Source organism: Aedes aegypti, chromosome 1 (genome assembly GCF_002204515.2).
Source record: "Aedes aegypti strain LVP_AGWG chromosome 1, AaegL5.0 Primary Assembly, whole genome shotgun sequence".
NCBI lineage: Eukaryota > Metazoa > Arthropoda > Insecta > Diptera > Culicidae > Aedes > Aedes aegypti.
This window is the reverse complement of record NC_035107.1, coordinates 106783664-106806677: the sequence shown is the minus strand read 5'-3', so window position 1 is coordinate 106806677 and position 23014 is coordinate 106783664. Positions and strand designations below refer to the sequence as shown.

At 41.3% G+C, this 23014-nt stretch overlaps 1 protein-coding gene across 1 annotated transcript in view; it reads left to right on the top strand.

Annotated features, from left to right (window-relative positions):
• Positions 1-16123, top strand: part of LOC23687848 (alpha-2 adrenergic receptor) — an 84162-nt gene extending 68039 nt beyond the window's left edge. Inside the window, exons 2-3 of the mRNA XM_021838553.1 lie at positions 13854-15706; positions 16115-16123. Coding sequence (XP_021694245.1) covers positions 15044-15706; positions 16115-16123 — 672 coding nt within the window. The 5' untranslated portion in view covers positions 13854-15043. The remainder of the gene's footprint in view (positions 1-13853; positions 15707-16114) is intronic.
• Positions 16124-23014: the final 6891 nt, after the last annotated feature.

Below are 23014 nucleotides of genomic sequence, written 5' to 3'. Positions count from 1 at the left end.
ATTAATCTAAATTTGGACACCGTGAAACAGGAATATTTCACGAGTTTCAATATAATTATGAATATTACCGAGAATGCTGAACTTGTGGTTAACCCTTTCAAACATAAAGCTAAAAAAAATTACTGCAGAAACTCGCTTAAGTGTTCGAACTAAGTCATGAATTATGAAATAAAATAAAAAAAAACCATTCCATGTATATGCCTTGTTTTCACAGGTCAACCATAGAATAAAAAGTTTGCTCAATAAAATATAACAAAACTTTTTCGATAAAGTTCGAAATTTTTGAATTAAAATGAAAATTAATGTAAAATTGATCAACAAAAATCTTACTTTACGATTTTCATAGGAATTATAGAATCGATTTAGAGTGTAAAAAATCCAAATTTTAAATGGAGTGTGGATGGAGAACAAGTGCTCCGCGCAACAGTTTTATTTTTAAAAGTGCTCCGCAAGACAAAAAGGCTGAAAACCTCTGATCTATATGAACTAATTGCGTTACTTCTTCTGTTGAACAATAACACAAGCTGCTTCACATGAACTGTAGCCATACCAAGCTCACTCAGCATACGGCTCTATCCCATTACCTCGAATGTCACTACCTCGCATGGGTCATTACCCTGAATAGTATATGGTGCAGTGCAGTATGTTGATTAGCGGACAAAAATGTTGACCATACTGTTATAAATAATTGACCATTCATGTATGCGTTTCTAATGTAAACTTAATGGTGCGTAAAATCCATAGGTAAAATTTTCTTTATATTTTTCACTCGCATTCATTAAAATTAATCATGCTATAAATTTAATCACAAATTTTCCCTTCTTTTATCTCTTGTATTAAAACAGTCAGGTCTCTCCGCATCTCGATATCGAAGGGACCATCGAGATAGGGAGAGATCGAGACAAAGAACAAATTTTGAATGAATACTAGATTGAAAACCACTCTGTTACCATCAAAATAATGAACAATCAGACGTCATTCCACGTTCTTAATTTGTTTTGAACCCCAAAAAATGGTCTAGTAGCCAACGATAATGGTCATATCGACATATGGAAAGGAAATCGCATCGCATTAATATTGTACATTCTAATATATGTGACTGTGACGAATCTTATCAAGACAGTATTTTCCATTGCAATAATTATGTTTTGCCTGGAAAGATTTTTTTTTTGCAAATTGTCAAACATTAGGTCACTCTGAACCTACGGCCATTCGTGATACTTTGGCAAAAATCAATATCCGGACAGCGATATTATAAAACGAATGATTGGAATAAAATCTATAAAAAGTATTTTTATATTAAATCGTGTGTCCCACTTATGAATCTTTGATGCAATTGCTTTATGATACTTTAAAGAAAGAAACATTTGCAAATCGGTGGTTCAATTTTCTCAACTCAATCCAAACATATGCGATTTGGCACTTGTTGATTGTACTTCGCAATAAATTACTCACACAGCTTTCTTAGCATAAAACGACCCTCTAATCACTCACAACACTTCAACTACAGCGTTTCCCAGTTTTTACTCAGATTTTCTTCTTAAATATTCATTCACAAATGTTAAACATAGCAACGTTGCCAAAAATATTTTTTGTAAGAGTTATTGACCGATTTACAGCTTTTTTCCAATGGGTGGCCCAACGAATACTGGTTTTCTGGCTCCAGCGTTCTCAATTCTAATATATCATGAAAGTAGTATATGAAACACTTTTTGAGCATTGAAAAATGCATAATTTGGTGAGCGTAGGAACTCGTTATCTCAGTCCGTTTGGAAATGATTGTTGTTTCTCTTGCAAAAAAACGCCTTCTATGACTGTCAATATCTCTGATTGGGGCAAACATAAAAAATATCTTTTGACGACATTCAAACGACAGAATGCAATTGTATATTATAGCAAAAAAAATAAAGATGAGTTATTTTTGTAACTCTAATAAAATGCATAAAAACCAAACAATTTTTATCAGAAAAACTTCGAAAACTTTTTAAATAAATAAAATAGAAATCAACAATCTTTTTGCATGAAAATTTGCGTTTTCTCAAGTCATAATAGTCGTTCATAGATTGCTTTGACAAGAAATCTGGAATAAAAAAGATATGACAAAAAAACTTTTTTTTTCTGGATATTTCATTTTAAAGCAAATTGTAGACAACTAATGGTTGTAGCGCGTTCGTAGCCGCTCGTTCTAAAATAACTTACACTGCAGAGAAACTAGCTTCGTCAGGGGCAACTTTTTTATTTTTGTTGTTATCAATTATCAGGCAATGGTAGCTAGATTACGATTTTTTTTTAAATAATCATCAATGTTGAAAGTGAAAGTTATCATTAAACTTTAACACGTTTTTTAACGATTGACCCTTTAATTGATGAATAATATTAAAGTGTCCGGATATTGGTACCGTCCGGATTTTGATTCACCATGGTACTGCCTTTTTCAATTCTCTTTTCAGAGTTCATGAAACCTGTATACCGTGGTGCATCAAAACCCGGACGGCACCAATATCCGGACACTCCAAACAAAGTTATAAAAATAAATGTAAAATAACTGTTAAAACGTTTAAATTTGTTCGTATCTTTAACTTTCAACATCACATCTCACTTTAAAATCCTTTGCAATCTAGTAACCATTGTCAATCAAATAATAAAAGCGTTAGCGTTAGCGTTAGCGTTAATCAAATAATAAAAGTAAACACAAAAATAGTCACTCCGGTTGAAGGTCTTTACGTTGCAGTACAAGATATTTTGGTGAAATACTCGACAATATACTGATGGTTATTATTTCGAGATAATGTGCCTGAATTGTATTATTCAAGAAGTGTTTTCAGCAGGGATGTTCATGGAACTATAGATTATCGGGTCTGTGGTACCACGGTCTTGAAATATTGTGAGAAAACTGAATGAACGGTGTGAAAAAAGACTGTTCGGGATTAAGTGCAAGTGATTTTAATTCCGGACATTACGATATAACCCTATGTTTAAAAGGTAAGATAATAAAACTAACATATGTACCAGGAGAAAACTGATGAAAAAGATTGTTTAAGAGATAGAAGTGATCATAGAAATGTTTAGATATGCAGAAAATAGTGAAAATTCCCAATTTGTACTGTTTGAACCTTGAAGCACTCCCTTCAAGTAATCAAAATGCAGCTTTACTCAATTATCACATTTTGGAAATTTATATGACACCTGCAGACATCCACTGCTCAAAAATAGGATTATATAGCTGTAATCTGATGCAGTTTGTAGTATTTTATTGCTTATGTTCCATATTAATGTATATGTCCGGATATTGATTCAACGGTGTCCGGATTTTTAGACATGACTTGCATCGTGTGTCCGGATTTAAGGACAAGACATGCTCCAATGTTTCAGCGATTTTCACGATAAAATTGTATCTTTTATAAAAAAAACTCATCATTTCAACCAAAATAAAGGTTGAAACTGTATGTTACATAAAAAAGTTTTAATTAGATCCCAAGAAAACTAACTTCAATTAGAGATTGAACATTCGTCGCTGCTTAAGCGTCCGGGTATTGATGCAGCACGGTAAACGTTTGTTCATTGACCACCACTACTCATTGATATTCGTCTTATTTTATAACGTTTTTATAAAAAGGGTTGTCCATAAATTACGTAAGCGAATATGGGGGGAGGGTTTGCGATTTCTTATGCGTCATACAAATTATTTTCGATTTTCATACAAAAAAATCTGATCATGGGGTGAAGGAGGGGGGTCTAAAAACAGCCAAAATTGTCTTAGGTAATTAAGGTTTTGCGCTCTTCTGCAAAGTTTTTAGATAGAAAATCGCTCAAAAGGGCATTTCGCTTTTTCAAAACTGTAGTTAGAATAATGAAATTTATAAATAAATAACAAACCGAACAATGATAGTGTTGGGTCATTAGGCCGAAATATGTTAGGAAGAGGTTCGTTAGGTCGAATGAGTTAAAAGCTAAGAAAGATTAGCCTAAAGGGTGTCCTAAAAAGTAGGGGAAGGGGTGGTAAAATCTTAAGGATATCATCATGTTTCTGATAGAAAAACGAGGAATATGTATAGTTCTATCGCACAAGATCAAAAATAGGGATGTTAGCTAAAGCAGCAACACGAATTTAGACCAAAATAACTAAATTTTCACATATTTTTATTGCTAGGAAAAAACAATCGATATGTTCATTTTACCTGCACTATGTGGGTAAAATGAACAGCTGTTGGTGGTAAAATGAACATTATGCAAAAAAACGTGAGCAAAACTATTATTTTAAAAAAAATTCGCTTCATTTCCGAAAAAATATTTATTAATGATTGTGACCCATCAAAAAGAAATCTAAAAGTTTCAGAATTGACATCACATCACAATCATCACTGAGAATCCTCAAGACCTCCGAGCTAAAAGTTACGTCAACTCCAATTTTCAAACGTGGTTTTCTAAAATCTTAGTTTTCGTTGATATTTTCACTTCAATTGACCTTCGTATCAACTCAAACACTCTGATTTATGCTTTAAATTGTCCGTGCGTGATAGAAATTCATTGAAATTTGTTTTTTTCTTGGTAAAAGGCACGGTGTTCATTTTACCACCACTTCCCCTATGGGCACGATTTAAGCACGCCGCCATTTCAGGACTAGTGCAGATAAAAATCTAATTTTCACAATTTTATGTCTTGGGGCCTTCCTTAGTCGAGTGGTTATAGTCCGCGGTTACAAAGCAAAGTCATGCTGAAGGTGTCTGGGTTCGATTGCTGGTCGTCCAGGATATTTTTGTAATTTAAATGTCCTTGACTTCCCTGGGCAACGAATATAATCGCAGCTGCCACACGATATACGAATGCGAAAATGGCAACATTGACAAAGAAAACTCTCAGTTAATAACTGTGGAAGTGCTCATAAAAACACTTAGCTGAAAGGCAGGCTCTGTCCTGTAGGGACGTTAACGCCAAGAAGAAGAAAAACCCTTCTTGCACTTATCAAGAGCTGATTTTGAATTTTGAGTGATTTATTGCGCTTTCTGTTTGTTGACATTTCCAGAAGCTCTTCTTACCAGTTTTGCACGAATCGCGTTGTATCTGACCGACTTTGTTGCACGATACGATTAAGGATCAATCTATCACTCATTTTAATTGAAATTATACACCTTAGTATAGGAAATTGGAATAGAATCAGTCCGATTTCAGCTGTTGTCAACTTGAAAATGGTCAACACCTGGGAGGGAGAAACCAATACAAAATTTATGTATGTAGATTTTGCTGTCACGAACCGTCACTATAAGCCCAGATCTTAAAGAGTGGACAAACATGATAAAAGCGCGTAATTCATCAAAACATATTTTGACGTTTCATCAAAGTTGACAAAAATCGGTTGAAAATCAATTCCTACACATCCAAAAGCAATGCCACGATAGCACCTTTTTATTTTTATTGAATTTAAAGTATTGAAACACGCATATTTTTACTCTTTTCCAATAAAAAATAAAATAAAATGCACAATAGACTTGTTTGTGCAGAAAGATCGAAGGTGCACATAAAAAAAAACAGTGATTTTCCTCAAGCCTGATTGTTGTTGGTGAGCTGGAATTATCTTGCAGTTTGGAATAGTGTTGTTTCATATTTCGTATGTGGTATCTGTGCCTCCCTCTCAGGTCAACACCAAGTACCATGCTAGAGCAGACAAAAACTTAGGAAGATGCAGCGCAAAATACAACAGAGTAAAATTCCATCAAAAAAGGGTGCTCTCACAACTCCCCGAGGACTGTTTGTTCGGGCGGCAGACTCCAGAGTTCTTTTGAAGTGTGAGTAAAGGTGAGCATCGCAACAAGAAATAGAGAGTACCTGAAAAAATCCTCGCATTTGTTTGCACTATCACTCGAACCGCTTGAGGATCTGTGTTAAAAATTTTGAGTTCAGTTTTTTCTCCTCAGAAAAACGGCAAAATCGCCTCCTCTTTGCCTTGCAGAAAAGTTTCTATCAAGCCTGCATGTACCGCTCTCTGTTGTGTCGGGTACCAGCCACATGCATACGGCTTCTGGCTTCACGTCTGTCACTCTCCATCGATCCAGACGTTTTGTCTTTGCCTGTGACCAGTGGCACTAACTTCCTGCGCCGTTGTTATCACAGCTTCGTGGATAGGGTCCCACAGGCTGTTGACATCTCCAGAAACGTTGATTCTTCCCAACGGAATGAAGGCTTTCCATTTCAATGACGTGTCGGAAGTAGTCTTCTTTCTCGTTCTGCGTATTTGCGTCGCTGATGACTATCTTCACATCTTATATTGGGCACTCTACGTAGGCCTTATCTAGGCTCTCATAGATTTCAATCGAGCCGAAATGTGAAGGGAGAAGGATGGAAGCATCTTGATAAACGGACGTGAGGTGATTGAAAGGTGGAAGCAGCACTGCGATGAACAACTGAATGGTACGGAGAACACAGGCACAGAGGGTCACAACAGCGGAGGAAGTGATTACGTCAACAAGGCGGTTGAAGGAAACCAACCTGTTCCCACATTGAGGGAAGTTAAGGATGCCATCAACCAGCTCAAGAACAACAAAGCAGCTGGAAAGGATGATATTGGAGCTAAACTCATTAAAATAGGGCCGAAGATGTTGGCCGCCTGTCTGCACCGGCTGATTGTCAGAATCTGGGAAACGGAACAGCTGCCGGAGGAGTGGAAGTAAGGGGTCATATGCCCCATTTACAAGAAGGGCGACAAACTGGAATGTGAAAACTATCGTGCGATCACTGTCCTGTATGCCGCCTACAAAATGCTATCCCAAATTATCTTCTGTCATCTATCACCAATAGCAAATGAGTTTAGGGGAAGTTATCAAGCTTGTTTCATCAACGGTAGCTCGACGACGGACCAAATCTTCACGCCGGGGACGCCTAGGAAGTAGTGTTACGATAGACAAGGATATTTTTGAGGTGGTTGATGAGTTTGTCTACCTCGAATCTTTATTAACGGCTAATAACAACGTTAGTCGTGAAATACGGAGACGCATGAGCAGTGGAAATCGCGCCTACTATGGACTGCAGAAGAAGCTGCGATCGAGAAAGATTCACTCCCGCATCAAATACCATGTACCATGTACAAAACGCTAATAAGTCCGGTGGTCCTCTGTAGACATGAAACCTGGGCCATGCAGGGAAAGGACCTGCAAGCACTTGAAGTGTTTGAACGAAGAATGGTGCTTAGGACCATCTTTGGCGGTGTGCAGGAACCGTTTGTGCCGGCGGAGGATGAACCACGAGCTCGCTAGGCTCTACGACGAACCCAGTATCCAGAAGGTGGCGAAAGTCGGAAGGGTGCGTTGGGCAGGGCATGTTGCGAGAGTACCGGACAACGACCCTACAAAAATGGTGTTCCTTAGCGGAGTGGTTAGAGTTCAGTCATGCTGAAGGTGTCTGGGTTCGATTCCCGGTCGGTCCAGGATCTTTTTGTAATGGAAATTTCCTTGACTTCCCTGGGCATAGAGTATTGAATGCGAAAATGGCAATTTAGGCAAAGAAAGCTCTCAGTTAATAACTGTGGAAGTGCTCTTAGAACACTACGCTGAGTAGCCGGCTCTGTCCCAGTGGGGACGTTAATGCCAAGAAGAAAAAGAAATAAATAAATAATGTGCGATGAAGCAAATTCGATTGCTTAGGTCATCACGAAGTACTGCCTGATTAATATTTTGTAATTCAATAATTAGACGCAGGTAGTGTATACTACACAGCAAATGTTATAAGAACCTTATAAATGTTTGATAATAATCACACATATTTTCTCCTCTGGCTTGCAATGTGTTTAAAGAGATATATACAGCTTTAATGATCCAATATTACGATAAAACATTGACTAAGGCATCAATAAATAAAAAAAATACTCTCAAAACTATTAATACAAATGGCTTGTATAATAGTTACGCGAGTACTATAGTAGTTGAGCTATGATAACTTTATCAAACCTTCCACCTGTTGAATCACTATAATGAGACTACAGCGAATATTAGTGCAAATGAGCTGACGTCAAAATAATTATAAATGATAATTTACCTAATAAGTTTATCCAAATCGTTTAACTCGTCAGCTTCCATAAGACAGTGGAATATCCACACCAACAGGGACATCACATGCTCAAACGCTCCGGTGATTGTCGGCAGCATCTTCAGCATATTGTTGAGCGTATTCCTTGCCCGAGATCGCAGTTCTCTCCTTTCCATGGCGCCTATTTTCAAACCCAGTGATTGGTGAAGATTCTTGGCAGCTAGTTCCAGCGTTGTGGCTATCCTTTGCAAATATCCTACCACTATCTCCTCGCCGCCTGGACGATGAAATAAATTGATCTTTTCCGTAATGCAAACCTCAGGTATGAATGGGACGTCTCCAGCCGGTTCCGAGTCGTCTACGTTCTTTGGAAACCTTAAAGTTTTAATTTGGTTCAATGCAGCTTTACATTCCTTGAGTTTGGCTTGTGCAATCGCATTGGGATGATATACGCTTCTGTAGGTAAACTTTGAATCGTTCGTTATGACCAAACAGCAAGTGTACAGAACTGCTTCGGCCATGGTTTTATCGACCTGATCTAGCTGAAGTTCGCCGTGACTTAGCTTGTCTCGTATTCTTGGACCGTTCATCGCTGAAAATAGGTCGTAGACCAGTTCCAACAGAGAATTAGGAAAATAATCATACATTCGATTGCGATCTTGTGTGATGGAATTGTACTCTTCAAATACGGTGTCCATGATTATGTAATACTCGTCCAGTTTTGCTCGCCAATCCCTCCGGTAGAGTTGACCATACAATCTCCGAAGGTACATTTCCAGCTGGATTAGGGCGTGACTCACACAAAAATAGAATTGGTCCTTTTTGTAGTACTTCAAAGTTTGCGTCCAATCTCTGAGTTGAAGATTCGATATTTGTGGATGATTCATGAGGCAGTTTTTCAACTGTAATTGATTGAAATTTTCAAGTCCCATTTCAGTGACTAACATCTGAGCATCAAGGGAACAACTTCGATGCTTCAAGGCAGAGTTTCGCTCGAGCAGAACCTTTCCTATCGACGTCATAATCAACAGCAGGAAATTGTTGTAGATTGGGCTAAGATCTTCGTCACTGAGGAAACCATGCCAGACCAAATTTCTCAAGTTGATTCCATTTGGGGTGCCTAGTAGGAGTCTCAGAAGGTATATAATAGTTTCACCTAGCTCAGTCGTCAAGGTGTCGGTCATCAGCAGATCTCGTAACAAATGTGGTGGTGTAATACCTGTCCTGCTGAGGAAAATGTTTCCTAGTGAATACTCAAGGACAGATGAGAGTATCAACGTCCTGGTTAACGTCGTTGCATGTAACGACATAACTATCACATCTAATCGATTGCACCATGTCAGCATCTCGGGCAGGTATTCTACGATTGGACATCGTTTCAAGAAGGCGTGGAATTTGGGCATCAATCCACTGCATTGTTCGTAGGTCAAAGGCTTATCATGAGGAACTGAAAAGAAAATGTTAATTGTTAAAAATGTGGAAACGATTCTCATACATGATTGTTGGCATGTATCTTTTAGCGACTTGGTCACTATTTAAATGCAAGTTTCTGAAAAGTTTTTCTTTTTGATAGAAGGTCTGTATAGTCCCTTCTTCAATCAAAATAGTTAGTTTTCCTCTTTTCAGTGATTCCTAATAGTAAATTCTTGTGACTCCAGAGATTCCTACTCCAGAAATTTTACCTTGGTTACCTTAAGGGATTTCACAAAATTTCATCCAGCGATCACACCTGCAGTCCCTCCGAAAGAGGGTAATCCCCCAGTACCGGACATAATCGAAAAATAGAGAAATCAAGGTCCAATCAAGATGGTGCTAAAAGAAAAGCAAGCTATTATGGAAAGAAATGTTTGCGTAGAAAAGCATCGACATTGCCATCATCATAGGACGTTCCTTAAGCCTGAGTTGAGTGTCTCCATTCCCAAATATCGACTTGTGCGGCTAGATCGGACCGGCCCTGAAATAGGGGGAGTCGCCACCGCTTTGCGCCACAACATCAACTGTCGCCTACTGCCGAGCCTGCCGCTCAAACTCGTCGAGGCCGTGTGAGTAGAAGTGCAAGCTTCTGATGGCCCGATCGCTGCATACTACCCAACGCAAGCGAACCACAACGATGGGTCGGCCACGGCCCTACGGCAGGATATCACCAAGCTACTCGGCGGCGCGGGCAGTACATCATCGCTGGCGACCTCAACGCGAAGCACGAAGCTTGGGGGAACCTCCGAAGAAAGCGAAACGGAGTAATCCTGCATCAAGGCTTGGAGGGAGGTGACTTCAACATCTTGGGCCTGGATGCTGTTTATCACCAACGTGGTAAACTTCTCTCAACCGGTCGTCAACCAAGAACTCAGCTCGGACCACTATCCGGTGGTGGCCGAAGTTGGGTCCTCGGTCGACCGGCATCTCACGACTCGGCGCATCTATCATCGTGTCAACTGGAGCCAGTTCCAGCAGTGTGTCGCCACCCACGTCGACTACGAGGTGCGACCCGAAACATCTGATGACATCGATCGGCAGCTGCATGCCATCGAAGAGGCGATCTCCCAGGCCAGGGAACGGCACGTGCCGGCAACCAGTCAGGTGAGCAACAATATACCAATCGATAGGCTTACTAAATATATGATCCAACTTCGTAATACCACCCGCAGACAGTACCACCGAACTAAGCTGCCTGCCCTTAAAATCCGATGTCAATCGGATGAAAAAAATTATCAAGGCCAGAATGGTGGACCTCAGGAATCAAAGTTTTGCGCTCTTCCCGACTGTGCTCAGCCGTTCTGGAAGCTAAAAAAAATTGAAAAAGAAAAACCAAGCCTAGGCCCATTCCACCGTTGGTTCCGCTAGATAACAATGGCCCCGTAGATCGCTTGATAACGCCTGCTGAGAAGGCAGCCGAAATAAGTCGACATTTCGTCAGCTCACATAATCTTGGACGCAACATCATCAGTCCACAAAAAGCTGCCTTAATGAGCATGCAAACAATCTCCATCAGATTCCCAACGACTTCTCGGAGGAGTTGGAGATCACAGCTGACAAACTCTCGACCTATTTAAAATGCTCCAAAGATATGAAGGCTTCAGGTTTCGACAGCATAATGAACTTGGTACTCAAACACTTGAGTGTCCAGTTCTATAATCACCTCGCGGCTTAGCTACTTCCCATCGCCCTGGAAGTCAGCTAAAGTCGTCCCCATCAGGAAACCTGGCAACGATCCTTCCTCTCTCAAAAGCTATCGCCCCATCAGCCTTCTCTCAGTGTTATCAAAGTTTTACGAAAGGGCAGTTTATAGCCGACTTCTTGCTTCTGTTGAGCAAAACAACATCCTGCTCGAGGAACAGTTTGGATTGCGACGCTGTAGATCAACCGTGCACCAACTGTCCCGAGTCATCAACATCCTCAGACGGAACAAGTCCTTATCCAAAACCTCTGCCATGACTCTGGTCGATGTTGAAAAAGCATTCGACAACGTCTGGCATGATGGCCTGATGTTCAAGCACAATCTTCTAAATATATGTTTCCTATCACAAAGTTTGTGTTTGGGAGCTGGTCCTTACCTTCCTTCCGAGTGGACTGTATTTTTGGTAGCTACAATAGAGTAAGGTTGGGCAAAAGTTCGACCTTAGTGGTATAATCAAAGTTTCCAGGAAAACAATAGCAGTTTAAACAAAACGAATACCATACAGTGAACCTTCAACATATTGGCTATAATTTTGCTGAACGAACTTGTGTCCAAATATTTACCCATTTTTAGTTATAACAGTTTCAAAATTGATTGGCTTATTCGAACTTTTGCCCCACCGGTGGGGCAAGAGTTCGAATCTAGTGTGGGGCAAAAGTTTGCTGGCTAAAACATTAAATATCGATCCTTTTATGACAGGCATAGTTTACACCAGCCGTAAACTTAAGTTTGCCGAAAAATACACACTAAATTTTCATCAAAAAATTGCCCAAAACCGGGTTAATTGTAATATACTCAAAAATAGCAGTTTTTCGCAAAACTAAGTGGAAATGTAAAATTTTGGTGACAGTTTTCAAACGATCAGACAAATTTGACTAAATTTGAAGATAATATGAGGATTTTAGGCAATTTGAAAATTTTTCCGTGATTTTATACATGGGTCGAACTTTTGCCCCGCTGATTCGAACTTTTGCCCCCCTATGGGCCAAAAATTGTTTTCAAGCATTTATGCAAAATCTAATACACGTCAAAGCAACCTTATGATAGGCCTAGAAACGTCCTTACATAAAATATTGAAACAGATTTTATCTTCAATTGGTTCCATGCAACGAAAGTTTGACCAAAAATTACAATATTCACGTCGAAAAACAACAAATAGCCATAACTTTTCCAAATCTCAATCGATTTTTATGATATTTGGAGTAAAAGTCTCTTACTTGAATAGCATTCGAACCACAATGACATTTATAAGATTTGTTTTGAATTGAGCTAGAAATTTTAAAAAGAAACTTTTACCCCACTCGAACTTTTGCCCCACTTTACTCTAAGCGGCTCCTTAGGTGGCTGAAGTGGACGTCCGGAGATTATTGGGCGGCCAGCTGACCGATTCTTGATAGGTTTTCTCGGGGTTCGCAATAGTGAGACGAATCAACCACCAATCATCGATGCCCAGTACAAATTTCAATGGCCTACTTCGCCTTAAATATATATTGTCAAAAACGCTGAGAGAGATAAAACTCAGAAGAATCGTGGTTAAATAGAGAAGGGTGCATATCAGATAAGCGGTTCGTTCATCACCTTTAAGGGGGAGCCCAGATCTAAGTGATTTTTTACGGCGACAGCGACAAACAATCGTAGCGATTTTGCTGATGTTTCGCTGCATGCACTGTTTGATGAGCGCGTCTTAGCCACAGCGACGCGATTCGCGTCGTCTCAGTCAAGATGGTTCCATAGAAGAGTGCTTGCAGCGTCACAACAACGAAATCACGACGATTATTTGTTGCTGTCGCCGTAAAAAGTCGCATAGATATGGGAGAGCCTTAAAATGTACAAAGTCATGACATTCATATACTGCCCATAAAAGCATAACTGTCCCATATGGAAATAGTAGGCATTGAGAAAATAGCGCTCAAAGTTTGAAGTTTGTTTTCTCATACAAATATTCATAATTTTCTAGTACATTTCTGCAAGCCATATTCATTTCGAAACACTGCTCAGACCACTCGTTTTGCTTCCATTCATCAGCGAAAAACATAAATTTGAACGTAATTCACGTTTTGCAGTTGTTATTTGGGGTGAATGTTCACATAGAGACCGTTATGCCTTTATTTTTCAATATGGGACTGCACCAACTTCATATTTTTCACAACATTTTTAAACAAAGTGTATTAATTTTCATATACACAGTAACGTATACATTCGAACATGGATGTTGCGATAAAAAAGGTGTTGGCTTGGAAATCCATATGGGACAGTTATGCTTTTATGGGCAGTATAAGTACCAGAAATTTTTTGGGGAAATAGGGTATTCGGTGAAGCAAGATTCGGGAAAGAGTAGCACAACCCATGAAATATCATATAGTCGAAATCAATATTGGCTATTGACCACTTTGAATTAAATTTATTCATTCATATAATAACATCCATACGTATGCATACGTGCAGCAATTAGCGGAATTACCTGAAAAAACAAACACGGGATTAAATCACAAATTGAAACAACCTATTCAAATCACCAGCCCTAAACCTCTCATGTGACCAGCATTTCACAGAAGCGCAATTTACAGCTCGCGCAACCCAAATTAGCATCGCAACCGTGTTGGCAGTTTACAATCGCATCGCCACTAATTGCTCTCCCATTTTGTTTCTATTTCCATTCCAGATTGTTTTCGTTCGGCACGCTTTGGCTTTGGCACCGGCAGCAGCAAAACGGAGCTACTTTCCACAACAGGTGGTCACCACCCTTCGCCTCCAGCATCATCCACCGTCAAACGTCTCCCAATAGCTCTGCGGCAGTTGCGCCAGACTGCTGCACCTGTTTGTGGTTGCGATTTTGTACCGGCAGCCGCGGCCAAAGATTTCCCCCGAGATCATCAAACGCCAAGCGAGGGCCGCGCTTCTCCTAGGGCCACAGACTCCGGCCACAATCATCCGGGCCACTACGCTAAACGCTAGATCGGCCTTGCGCCGGAAGAAACGTCGAAGACGGAAGAAAAAAGCGGCCACCATGGGCCACTGTCAAGTGGCAAACCGAGCAATTAATCTTCCCCATATGAAACGTAGCCGTGTTTGAGCAGGAAACTGATCTTGAGACAGCCCTAGCAGTTAACCGATATATAGTCTACGTTCGTGTCTAAGTTTCGTTTCGAAGTCTACGTCTACGTATTTTCGTTCATTAGTGGTGTAAAGTCGAGGCGACAGAAGTCCTGAGTGTGCGTTTTTTGCTGTTTGACCACGCAAATTTTTACAAGCCGATTCCCCTGGGAGCCGACAGGAGCAAAAATTTCATGCGGAAAATCGGAATTTCGGAATAAAACGGGTATTTTAAGGAAAAATATGTTGCTGATAGGCAATGGAAGAATATCACATCAGTAATCACCTATAACTATCTAGCAAAGTAAAAGATATACGTGAGCACGCCAAGCGATGATCAGTTGATTTGTTTGTAGAATCAAAATCATTGCTTTGTGTATAATAGTAGTGTACTAGCAGATCAGTCGATCAGAAATAATGTGTGTACGTGAATCTATCATATAATGGAAAATATTTTAGCATCATATTGTGTCTATACGTAACATTTCTTTCCATCGCACAAGAAGTAATTGATTTGAGAATAGGAGAAATCGATCTAGAATAAATCTGTATCACACAATCTGATTGATTCAAGTGCAATAATTTCAAGAAAGATAGCTACAATCTGAAGAAATACAAAACCAAAATGTGGGACCAGCCGATTACACCACCGCCATTTGAACAATCGATGCTTTGACAGAACGTTCTAGAATCTGGAATTCAAGTTTTCAATTGAGTTTGCCACTACCACCATCAAGCAAAGAAATCAAACACGCCGCAATGGATTACCCGATGATAGCAACGGGCAACATCTCGCAGGAAGACTTCCTCGCCATAGTCGGGGCGAACTCTTCGCTCGCCGGCTTAATCCACGGATCGGCAACGACCGCCCTAAACGACTCCCTGGGCGGAGTGATAGCCACCGGCGACAACCGAACACTCTTCCACGGCTACCCGAGCGGATACACACTGCCGCACATCATCATCGCTTCAATTATCGTGACAATACTAATGATAATCATCGTAGTCGGTAACATGCTGGTAATCATAGCGATTGCCACCGAAAAGGCGCTCAAGAACATCCAGAACTGGTTCATAGCATCGCTGGCGGTGGCGGACTTCTTCCTGGGTCTGGTGATCATGCCCTTCTCGTTGGCCAACGAGCTGATGGGCTACTGGATCTTCGGGAACTGGTGGTGCGACATCCACTCGGCGATGGATGTGTTGTTGTGTACTTCGTCGATCATGAATCTCTGCCTGATCTCGTTGGATCGGTACTGGAGCATAACGAAGGCGATCGAGTATCTCAAATCGAGGACTCCGGGCCGGGCGGCTTTCATGATCGCAGCCGTGTGGATCATGTCGGCACTGGTGTGCATACCGCCGCTGCTGGGCTGGAAGGCGCCACGTCCGGAGGAGCACGTCGAGCTTCCACAATGTCAGGTGAGTTATTTGGTTTTTGTTATGCAATGACGTCTCAATCCATAGCAATTTTTACCTTTCATGACTGTCGTGGTAAGAAATCAAAGAGTTTTTTGAACACAGTCCTTCATATAGACGATTAAACATCTAGGCAGAAAATACAGAATCAACAATTCCATGCCAAAGAATTCAGTTTGTGGCCATTTCTTTCTATACTCAGTTACCTACCTCACGCTCGAAAAAAAACATTGTGGACCTGGTCTTAGAGACGTTCCGATACTTTCGATATATTGGAATATCGATATTTTGCTTTCGATATTCGATATTTTGGTATCGATATTTCCTATTCAATATATCGGTGGTATCGATATTTCCATCCGATATATCGTAAACCAATATGTGGATAACAATTGTAGGGTTTTCTCGTAGTACAATTAATTTTTAAATATTTGTGGGCTTCGTAGCCGTGCGGTTAGTGTCACCGAGGCATTTAGCCGCATCGTGCTAAGGAGTGTGGGTTCGATTCCCGCCTCAGGCCGAAAAACTTTTCGAGAGGAATGTTTTCCGACTGTGCCACTGGGCGTTGCATACTAGTCCGTTGTCTAGTGTGATGCTTCCTTCAAAGGGCAACTAGCCCACTGGAAGCATTAACGTGTAGTGTCTTTAAAAAAAAAAATTGAAAGCAGTTCACATACCAATTGTTATATGATTTATCAAAAAAAAAAAAAGAGATATTCATGTCCATATAAATCAAAATGCCGGTCATATTGAGGGTTCAAAGAATTGTTTGCGAATCGTAGGAAACTAAACGCTAGGTAACTTAGCAGTACCAGAATTTTGCGCCCTTCAAATATATCAAATGATATTGTGATATATCGATATTTTGATTCAATATATCGGTGGTATCGATACTTCGATTCGATAATCGTATCGAATCAAATACCGATACTTCGCAATATCGGAACGTCCCAACCTGATCTGTCTACCATGCACGCTACGTTTCATATCTTTTTACCAGACAGATCTGAAACAAAAACCATCTAAACTGATACTTTCCAGATTTCGCCACCATTTGAATACTTGGTTCGCCATAGAGATGGTCGAGCTCCACACTGTACTCTAGCAAGCTGTGAGAGATAATTTCATGCAGGTATCGTTCAAATGTTTCAATCTTTTCCCGGTCCTCCTCGGGTATGGTCCACGTTGGAGATATGTTCATCTAACGCAGTAGTTCCCAACCTTTTAGAAAGTGAATGTAGCTTTTCAGTCACGTCAAAATTCAAAAACTTCTATTGAATGACGACCAACATTTCGGTCACGTAACAGACCTTCCTCATGGACTGAATTATTACAGATTTTCGCCCAGTGTTGTTCTGTTGAATGTCTATTGTCATGTGTTCAGAGCTTTTTCTCGCAAATGCTAATGGTTCAAGTTTGGTAACCGAGAGAAAACCTGACACAACCTTCACTAATTTTGGAGAAAAATTTGGAAGGGTTTTCTGGCGGTTCGAATGTGGTGAACCATTGTCATTTTTCGAGGGATAACTCTGACCACATGACAATAGTCGTTCTATAGAACAACACTGAAAGAAAAATCTGTCAAGAATAAGTCCCTGAGGAAGGTCTTACAAATTGGGCATCAAAGAGAGCCGAAGGAGATTTAGAGTTTTTAAGGAGAATGTTGGGTCGCGACGTACTTTGGTTTTAGGTTGGCCGACCTGTTCTGAGGCGTAGTTGGTTAACGCGCCCAGACTAGCGTATTGTGAGTCAATTTGTTCAAATTGACTCTTATGTCTATAGACTAATGGAATGATAAATTTTCATGATGATTCATTCTTAAACATATCATTAAACGCCTAGTTTTTGAAAAAATATCTGTTAAAAATGCAGAACTTGATGGTTCCAGCCAACTTGCATGCAAGTTTATCAGCTTGTACGGATTGTTTTTGCTTGAATTGTTACATGATTCAAACTTCATATGTTAAACGATACTCATCAGCAAAGTTCATAATACTTGCGATGCACAAAAGTTCTTTTTTGATAATTGAGAAAACAGAAAAGTATTTTTGTATGAAGACTGAAGGCATGTTCAAAAAATCAAATTAATCTAAATTAAATCGCCAAAATTATATCTTAAATGACAGTTAAAATAGTAGCGTAGCTAGGGGGTGCGGTAGGTGCAGTCCAGGTTCCGAGCTCCTAGGGGCCCCTAAATCGCAGTGTAGATTTCTTATAGCCAAATGCTGTGGGAAACTGACAATTTTTAAGATTCTAAGAAGAAAATGAGCATGTAAGCATAAGTTTTGGTGGAGACTTGGATTATCGATGTACATGGGCCCTTTATTATCCCTTTTTTTATTTTGAAGCTAGGTTTATAGTTAGTCGAGGGCCCCGTGGGACCGTGGCTGTGGGATTGGTTGTGGGATTGAAGCCCACCAGAACGATTCTATCATTTCTCACAATTTTGCATCTTAATTTGTCCAAATTGACTTTTATGTAATTTTATGGCTTTCTCAGTCTTATAATTAAAACGGCTTGTTTGGCTAAGCCCGACGTTTCAGTCCAGTGTATTGGACATTTTTCAAGGAATAAGCAGGCAACCGTCTCTCAGGCTTAGCCGAACAAGCCGTTTCAATAATAAAACTGAGAAAGCCATAAAATTACAATTTTCCTCCCAGTCGCAACACCATCGCTAATTGACTTTTATGTCTACAAGCTTCAGGTTCTTTCAAAACTAGACTAGTTTAAGGTGAAGATGAATCGAAGTCAAACCTCAAATTTACCGAACACCCGATTGGGCTGAAAACTTAATCGATCGGTCACCACCAGCTAGTGACCAATCGATTAAGTTTTCAGCTCAAACGGATGGTTGGTTCTCCAGATCTGTGCTCTTGAAAATTTGAGGTGGCTTAGATTAATCTTCACCTTAAGCCGAAATAGACATGACAACCCTAGTTGCGTTGTTTTGTAAGTTATTTTCTTTATTGTTGTTCAATCGATTGCACGCATGAATCCAGATTTTTACGAGCACTAATGGCTGCTGCAAACAGGCTCGCTTTCTGGTAGGGATCAGTCTATTTGACATTTGGCTTGAGTCGTTTTATATTGAATTGATTCAAGCCAAACCTCATATCGTTCGCCAAAGCTTGAGGAAAGAGTCATAGTCAAAACCTAGGTAGCTAGATGCGGCACTGCTGTAGGATTTAAGTAGTGATTTTTTACCTAAAATATTAAATTTTTATATGTTGAGTTTAATAACAGTTATGAGTTCATAAAAATTTATATATATATATATATAATACTTCATGAATTCTGTTTTCTAATCATATCTACAAAAGTTTGTGGGCCTCCAAGCATTGATGAACTTTCAACTCATACACATTTTCTAACGATCTGAATGTAAAATATGTATGATAATATTAAACATTTAATTTTGATTGCCTGCTAAATATGCATAAAAACCACAACAAAATCAGTGAATTGCGCAATATTAGAACATAAGTAAAGCTATCCAAGAATAACTTTAGAGGTCGTTTCAAACGATTCTATTATATTTTCCGGAAAACCATTTCCCAGAATATCACTTCCCGATGCATTTAACATTCCTGATGCATAAACATATTCGCCATTTTGAGCTGAATGACTCACATTTGATGAAAAAGAGACCTAATATTCGTTGCACTAACGGAAATATGTCTTATTGATATGCAGATAGATTAGCCAGTAAAAATGCTTTTCAAATCAGAATTACAAATATAAAGACAAAAGCTTAAATCATGTTTGATGTTGTTAATTTGATTAATTGTTAAATATTCAAATTCAACATCAATATGTAAGGATGCAATTCAGCAAGGATTTTACAAACGATACTATTTCATTAATAATCGAATATCTTTCCAGAAAATGGGGTACTCCGGGAAATGGCTTTCCGGAAAATGGGGTATCCAGGAATTGGTTTCCGTGGAAATGGTTTAAAACCGTTTTAAACGGAAACATATAGAAACTTCTGAAGCAATTGTTTCATATATATATATATAAATTTGATTCCACATAACATCGCAGACCGGCTACGAGAAGTCTGTGGAGTCTGTCTGAACAAGCACAATGGATGTCGATGTCTTTCGAAAATCTGGTGTGGGATGTGGAATTGTCAGGGAGCTCATCATCCTCTGCTGTACCGGGTAGAAGAATCAGTGCAGCTGTAGAAAGCGAAGTCGACTTCACGGTGATTTTCCGGATGATGCTGGTGACGCTCTACATACGATACCGTCGCATTCCTGGACGAAGGATCTTCGTCGACTTTGGTGGACGATGTTATTGCAAAACGGCTGAACGCAATGCTGGAAAAGATCGCATCACGAAGCAGCTCACGAGTGTATACCAACGCATAACAAACATCACAGACTCGCGAACTGGCTAGGTGTGAGTAAGTCCGCACCCACCTGCTCGGGAGAACATCTCAAAAGAAGTAGCAACAAGCTCGAGAACGTTTACTCGCGAGTAACCGTGCAAGTTGTGATTTATTATGGTTCTGAAAGACAAATTTATTGCATAACCATCAAGTCGACAGTAAACTACTAGTTTGTAATCAAAAACCCTTGAAAACCATAAATCTTGGACGGGAAGCAGTTTTTCCCAAAAACACAATTTGACTCTGAATCCGAACACGTTCGCGAATCATTTTTAGCTTCGGTTACTCGGGAGCACGACGGATGCAAGTAAACCAGCGCTCTGACGCTCGGGAGCATTTGGTTTGGTTTTTGTTCCAGTTCAGCAGAAGTGTTCGCCACTTTCTGTCACTGGCTGAAGGCAGAAGGAACTCTCGAGCCGTTGATCGTCACGTAGATCGGAAACATCAACCGGTTTGAGAACGGATCTCAGTGTGTCAAAATGATGATATCGGCAAAGGGTTCGAAGAAGAAGTTGGAGTCACGTATCAGGAAATCGAACGAACCAATCGCGGATGAAAGATCGAAGATGGGTTGGACGATCTACGGTTCCGAGAAGCGAAAGCTCACGGTGCAGACGTATTTGAATCTGCACTCCGTTGCACCGGTCAGCAACCAGGAGCATCATGACCTGATGCGGCATCAGTACGTGCTGGACGAAACAGCGTATTCGTCGTTTACCGTTCCAGAATCGGCGGAGGAGAAACGGGCTCGAGAGGTGATTTTGAAACGGGATTGCTGTGGCGTCAGGACGAGAGAAGTTTTCCCGACTGCTACCCAATGGCGACAGATGAAAGCCCTCGAAAGTCCAGCACTGAATGAGAACACGTGTCGGCAGATTGAAGAGTACCAGATGGAGGGGTACGTTCGCAAAACAAACGACGCCGAGTTGACGGAGACGCCACAAGAAACTGTGTGGTATCTTCCATTGAATCTTGTGGTAGGTACGCCTGGTCTGGGATGCTGCAGCGTCGGTGAATGGGGTCTCCCTGAATTCGGAGTTGCTCGAAGGTCCGGATATGCTAATCTCCCTTCATCGGGTAATCTGCCAGTTCCGAGAGCGTCCGGTCACCTTTGGTGGGGACTTGAAGGAAATGTACCTCCATATCCGCATCAAAACGGAAGATAAGCAGGTGCAGCAGTACACTTTCTGGGGCAACAGTGACGATGCGCCGCAGGTGTACGTTATAGACGTAGCGACTGACGGCTCCACGTGCACGCCCAGTTCAGAGCAGTTCGTGAAGAACTTGAACGTCGAGCAATTTTTGGATCAGTACCCGAAGGCTACGGTAGCGATCGTCAACGACTACTACGACAGCGTGGACACAGTGGAAGAAGCGGTTCAGCGAGCGAACGAGGTGTAAAAACATCCACTCCCACAGAGGTTCCTTTTCAGGAACTGGGTGTCCAAATCAGGCGAGTTCCTGGACAATCTTGGAGAGCGGTGTAGTGAGTCATCGGTGCATTTCAGCCTGGACAAGAGTACCGAGTACGAGCTTGTGCTGGCAATCGTATGGGTTACGGTTGAGGACGTTTATTGTTTCATTAGCACATCGAAGTTGGAGTACGCTGAAGTTCTCAGCGGTGATGAACGTTCGACGAAGTGAATCGTATGCAGCATAATGATGGCGCAGTTCGATCCGGTGGGGTACCTTGCGCCAGTCACCATCCTAAGAGAGAGGATGCCATTCAGGACCTCTGGCGGACAGGATGTCAATGCAACGAAGTTGTGGATGAAGCATCGTTCGGCAAGTGGAATTGGTGGACGGATATTCTGGCAGACATTCGAGCTTTCAAGTTGCCACGCAGCTATTTCGGCAGAGGTCCAGAATATGCAGTTTGCATATATTTGCGGATGCGAGCGAGACAGCGTATGGATGCGTGGCGTACTTTCGAGCCGTTGTTCGTGATGGATGTGTGCGCTCGTGATGAGTCGAGCGAAGGTGGCACCGTTGAAGCTGCTGTCGATTCCGCGCCTGGAATTTCTGGCAGCATTCTCGAAGTGGCACGATTCTCGAAGTGAACGGCCCTGGTTCGAACGATAGCGTGTGCAATCCGATTCGTCTCGAATTGCAGGCGAAAGAGGGAGAAACTGTCGATTGAGACACTGCAAGCAATAAGAAGTCAGCTGAAGGTGCTGATACCAAACGCGGGAGAATCAGTTCGCCTGCCGCTTGAGCATGATGAGTATGGGAAGGCGGAGCGCTGCTTGCTGAGAATTGCGCAATCGGTGAGTCGGAGAGTACAGTTCCATGTAGACGCAGTGGTGAGAAAGGTGTCGGCATCCTGCATGCGGTGCAAGGTGCATCGTTGTCGTTCTGGAGCTCCGCGGATGGCCCCGTTTCCAGTGCAGCGAGTAACGCCGTATTTACGAGCCTTCAGCTACGTCGGCGTAGATTTTATGGGACCGTACGATGTGACAGTAGGACGTGGGATGGAAAAGAAGTGGATGGCGCTGTTTAACTGAATGGTGACACGCGCGGTACATTTGGAGGTGGCGCACGGGCTGACAGCTCAGTCGTATTTGATGGCAAATCATCGGCTGATCGAGTTCTTCTCGGACAACGGGACAAATCTGCGAGGCGCCAGCAAGAAATTACTGGAGGCTGCGCAGGGCATCAGAGATGACTGCACAGACCTATTTATCAACGCGAGAATGAAATGGACGTTCAACCCTCCAGTCCGACGAAGCAGAAGCGGTCGCACCAAACCATTTCTTGAGGGGTGCTTCACCGAACCAGCCATGCGTGGCGCTACCACCTCCCCATCCAGCGTTGGCCTTGCGGTACGCATTCCACTATAGTGCACAGTTAAGCTTTGAGTTCTTCTCTGACACTCGGTTGATGATCATCTACCTCTGACATGGGGAACAGACGCTGTT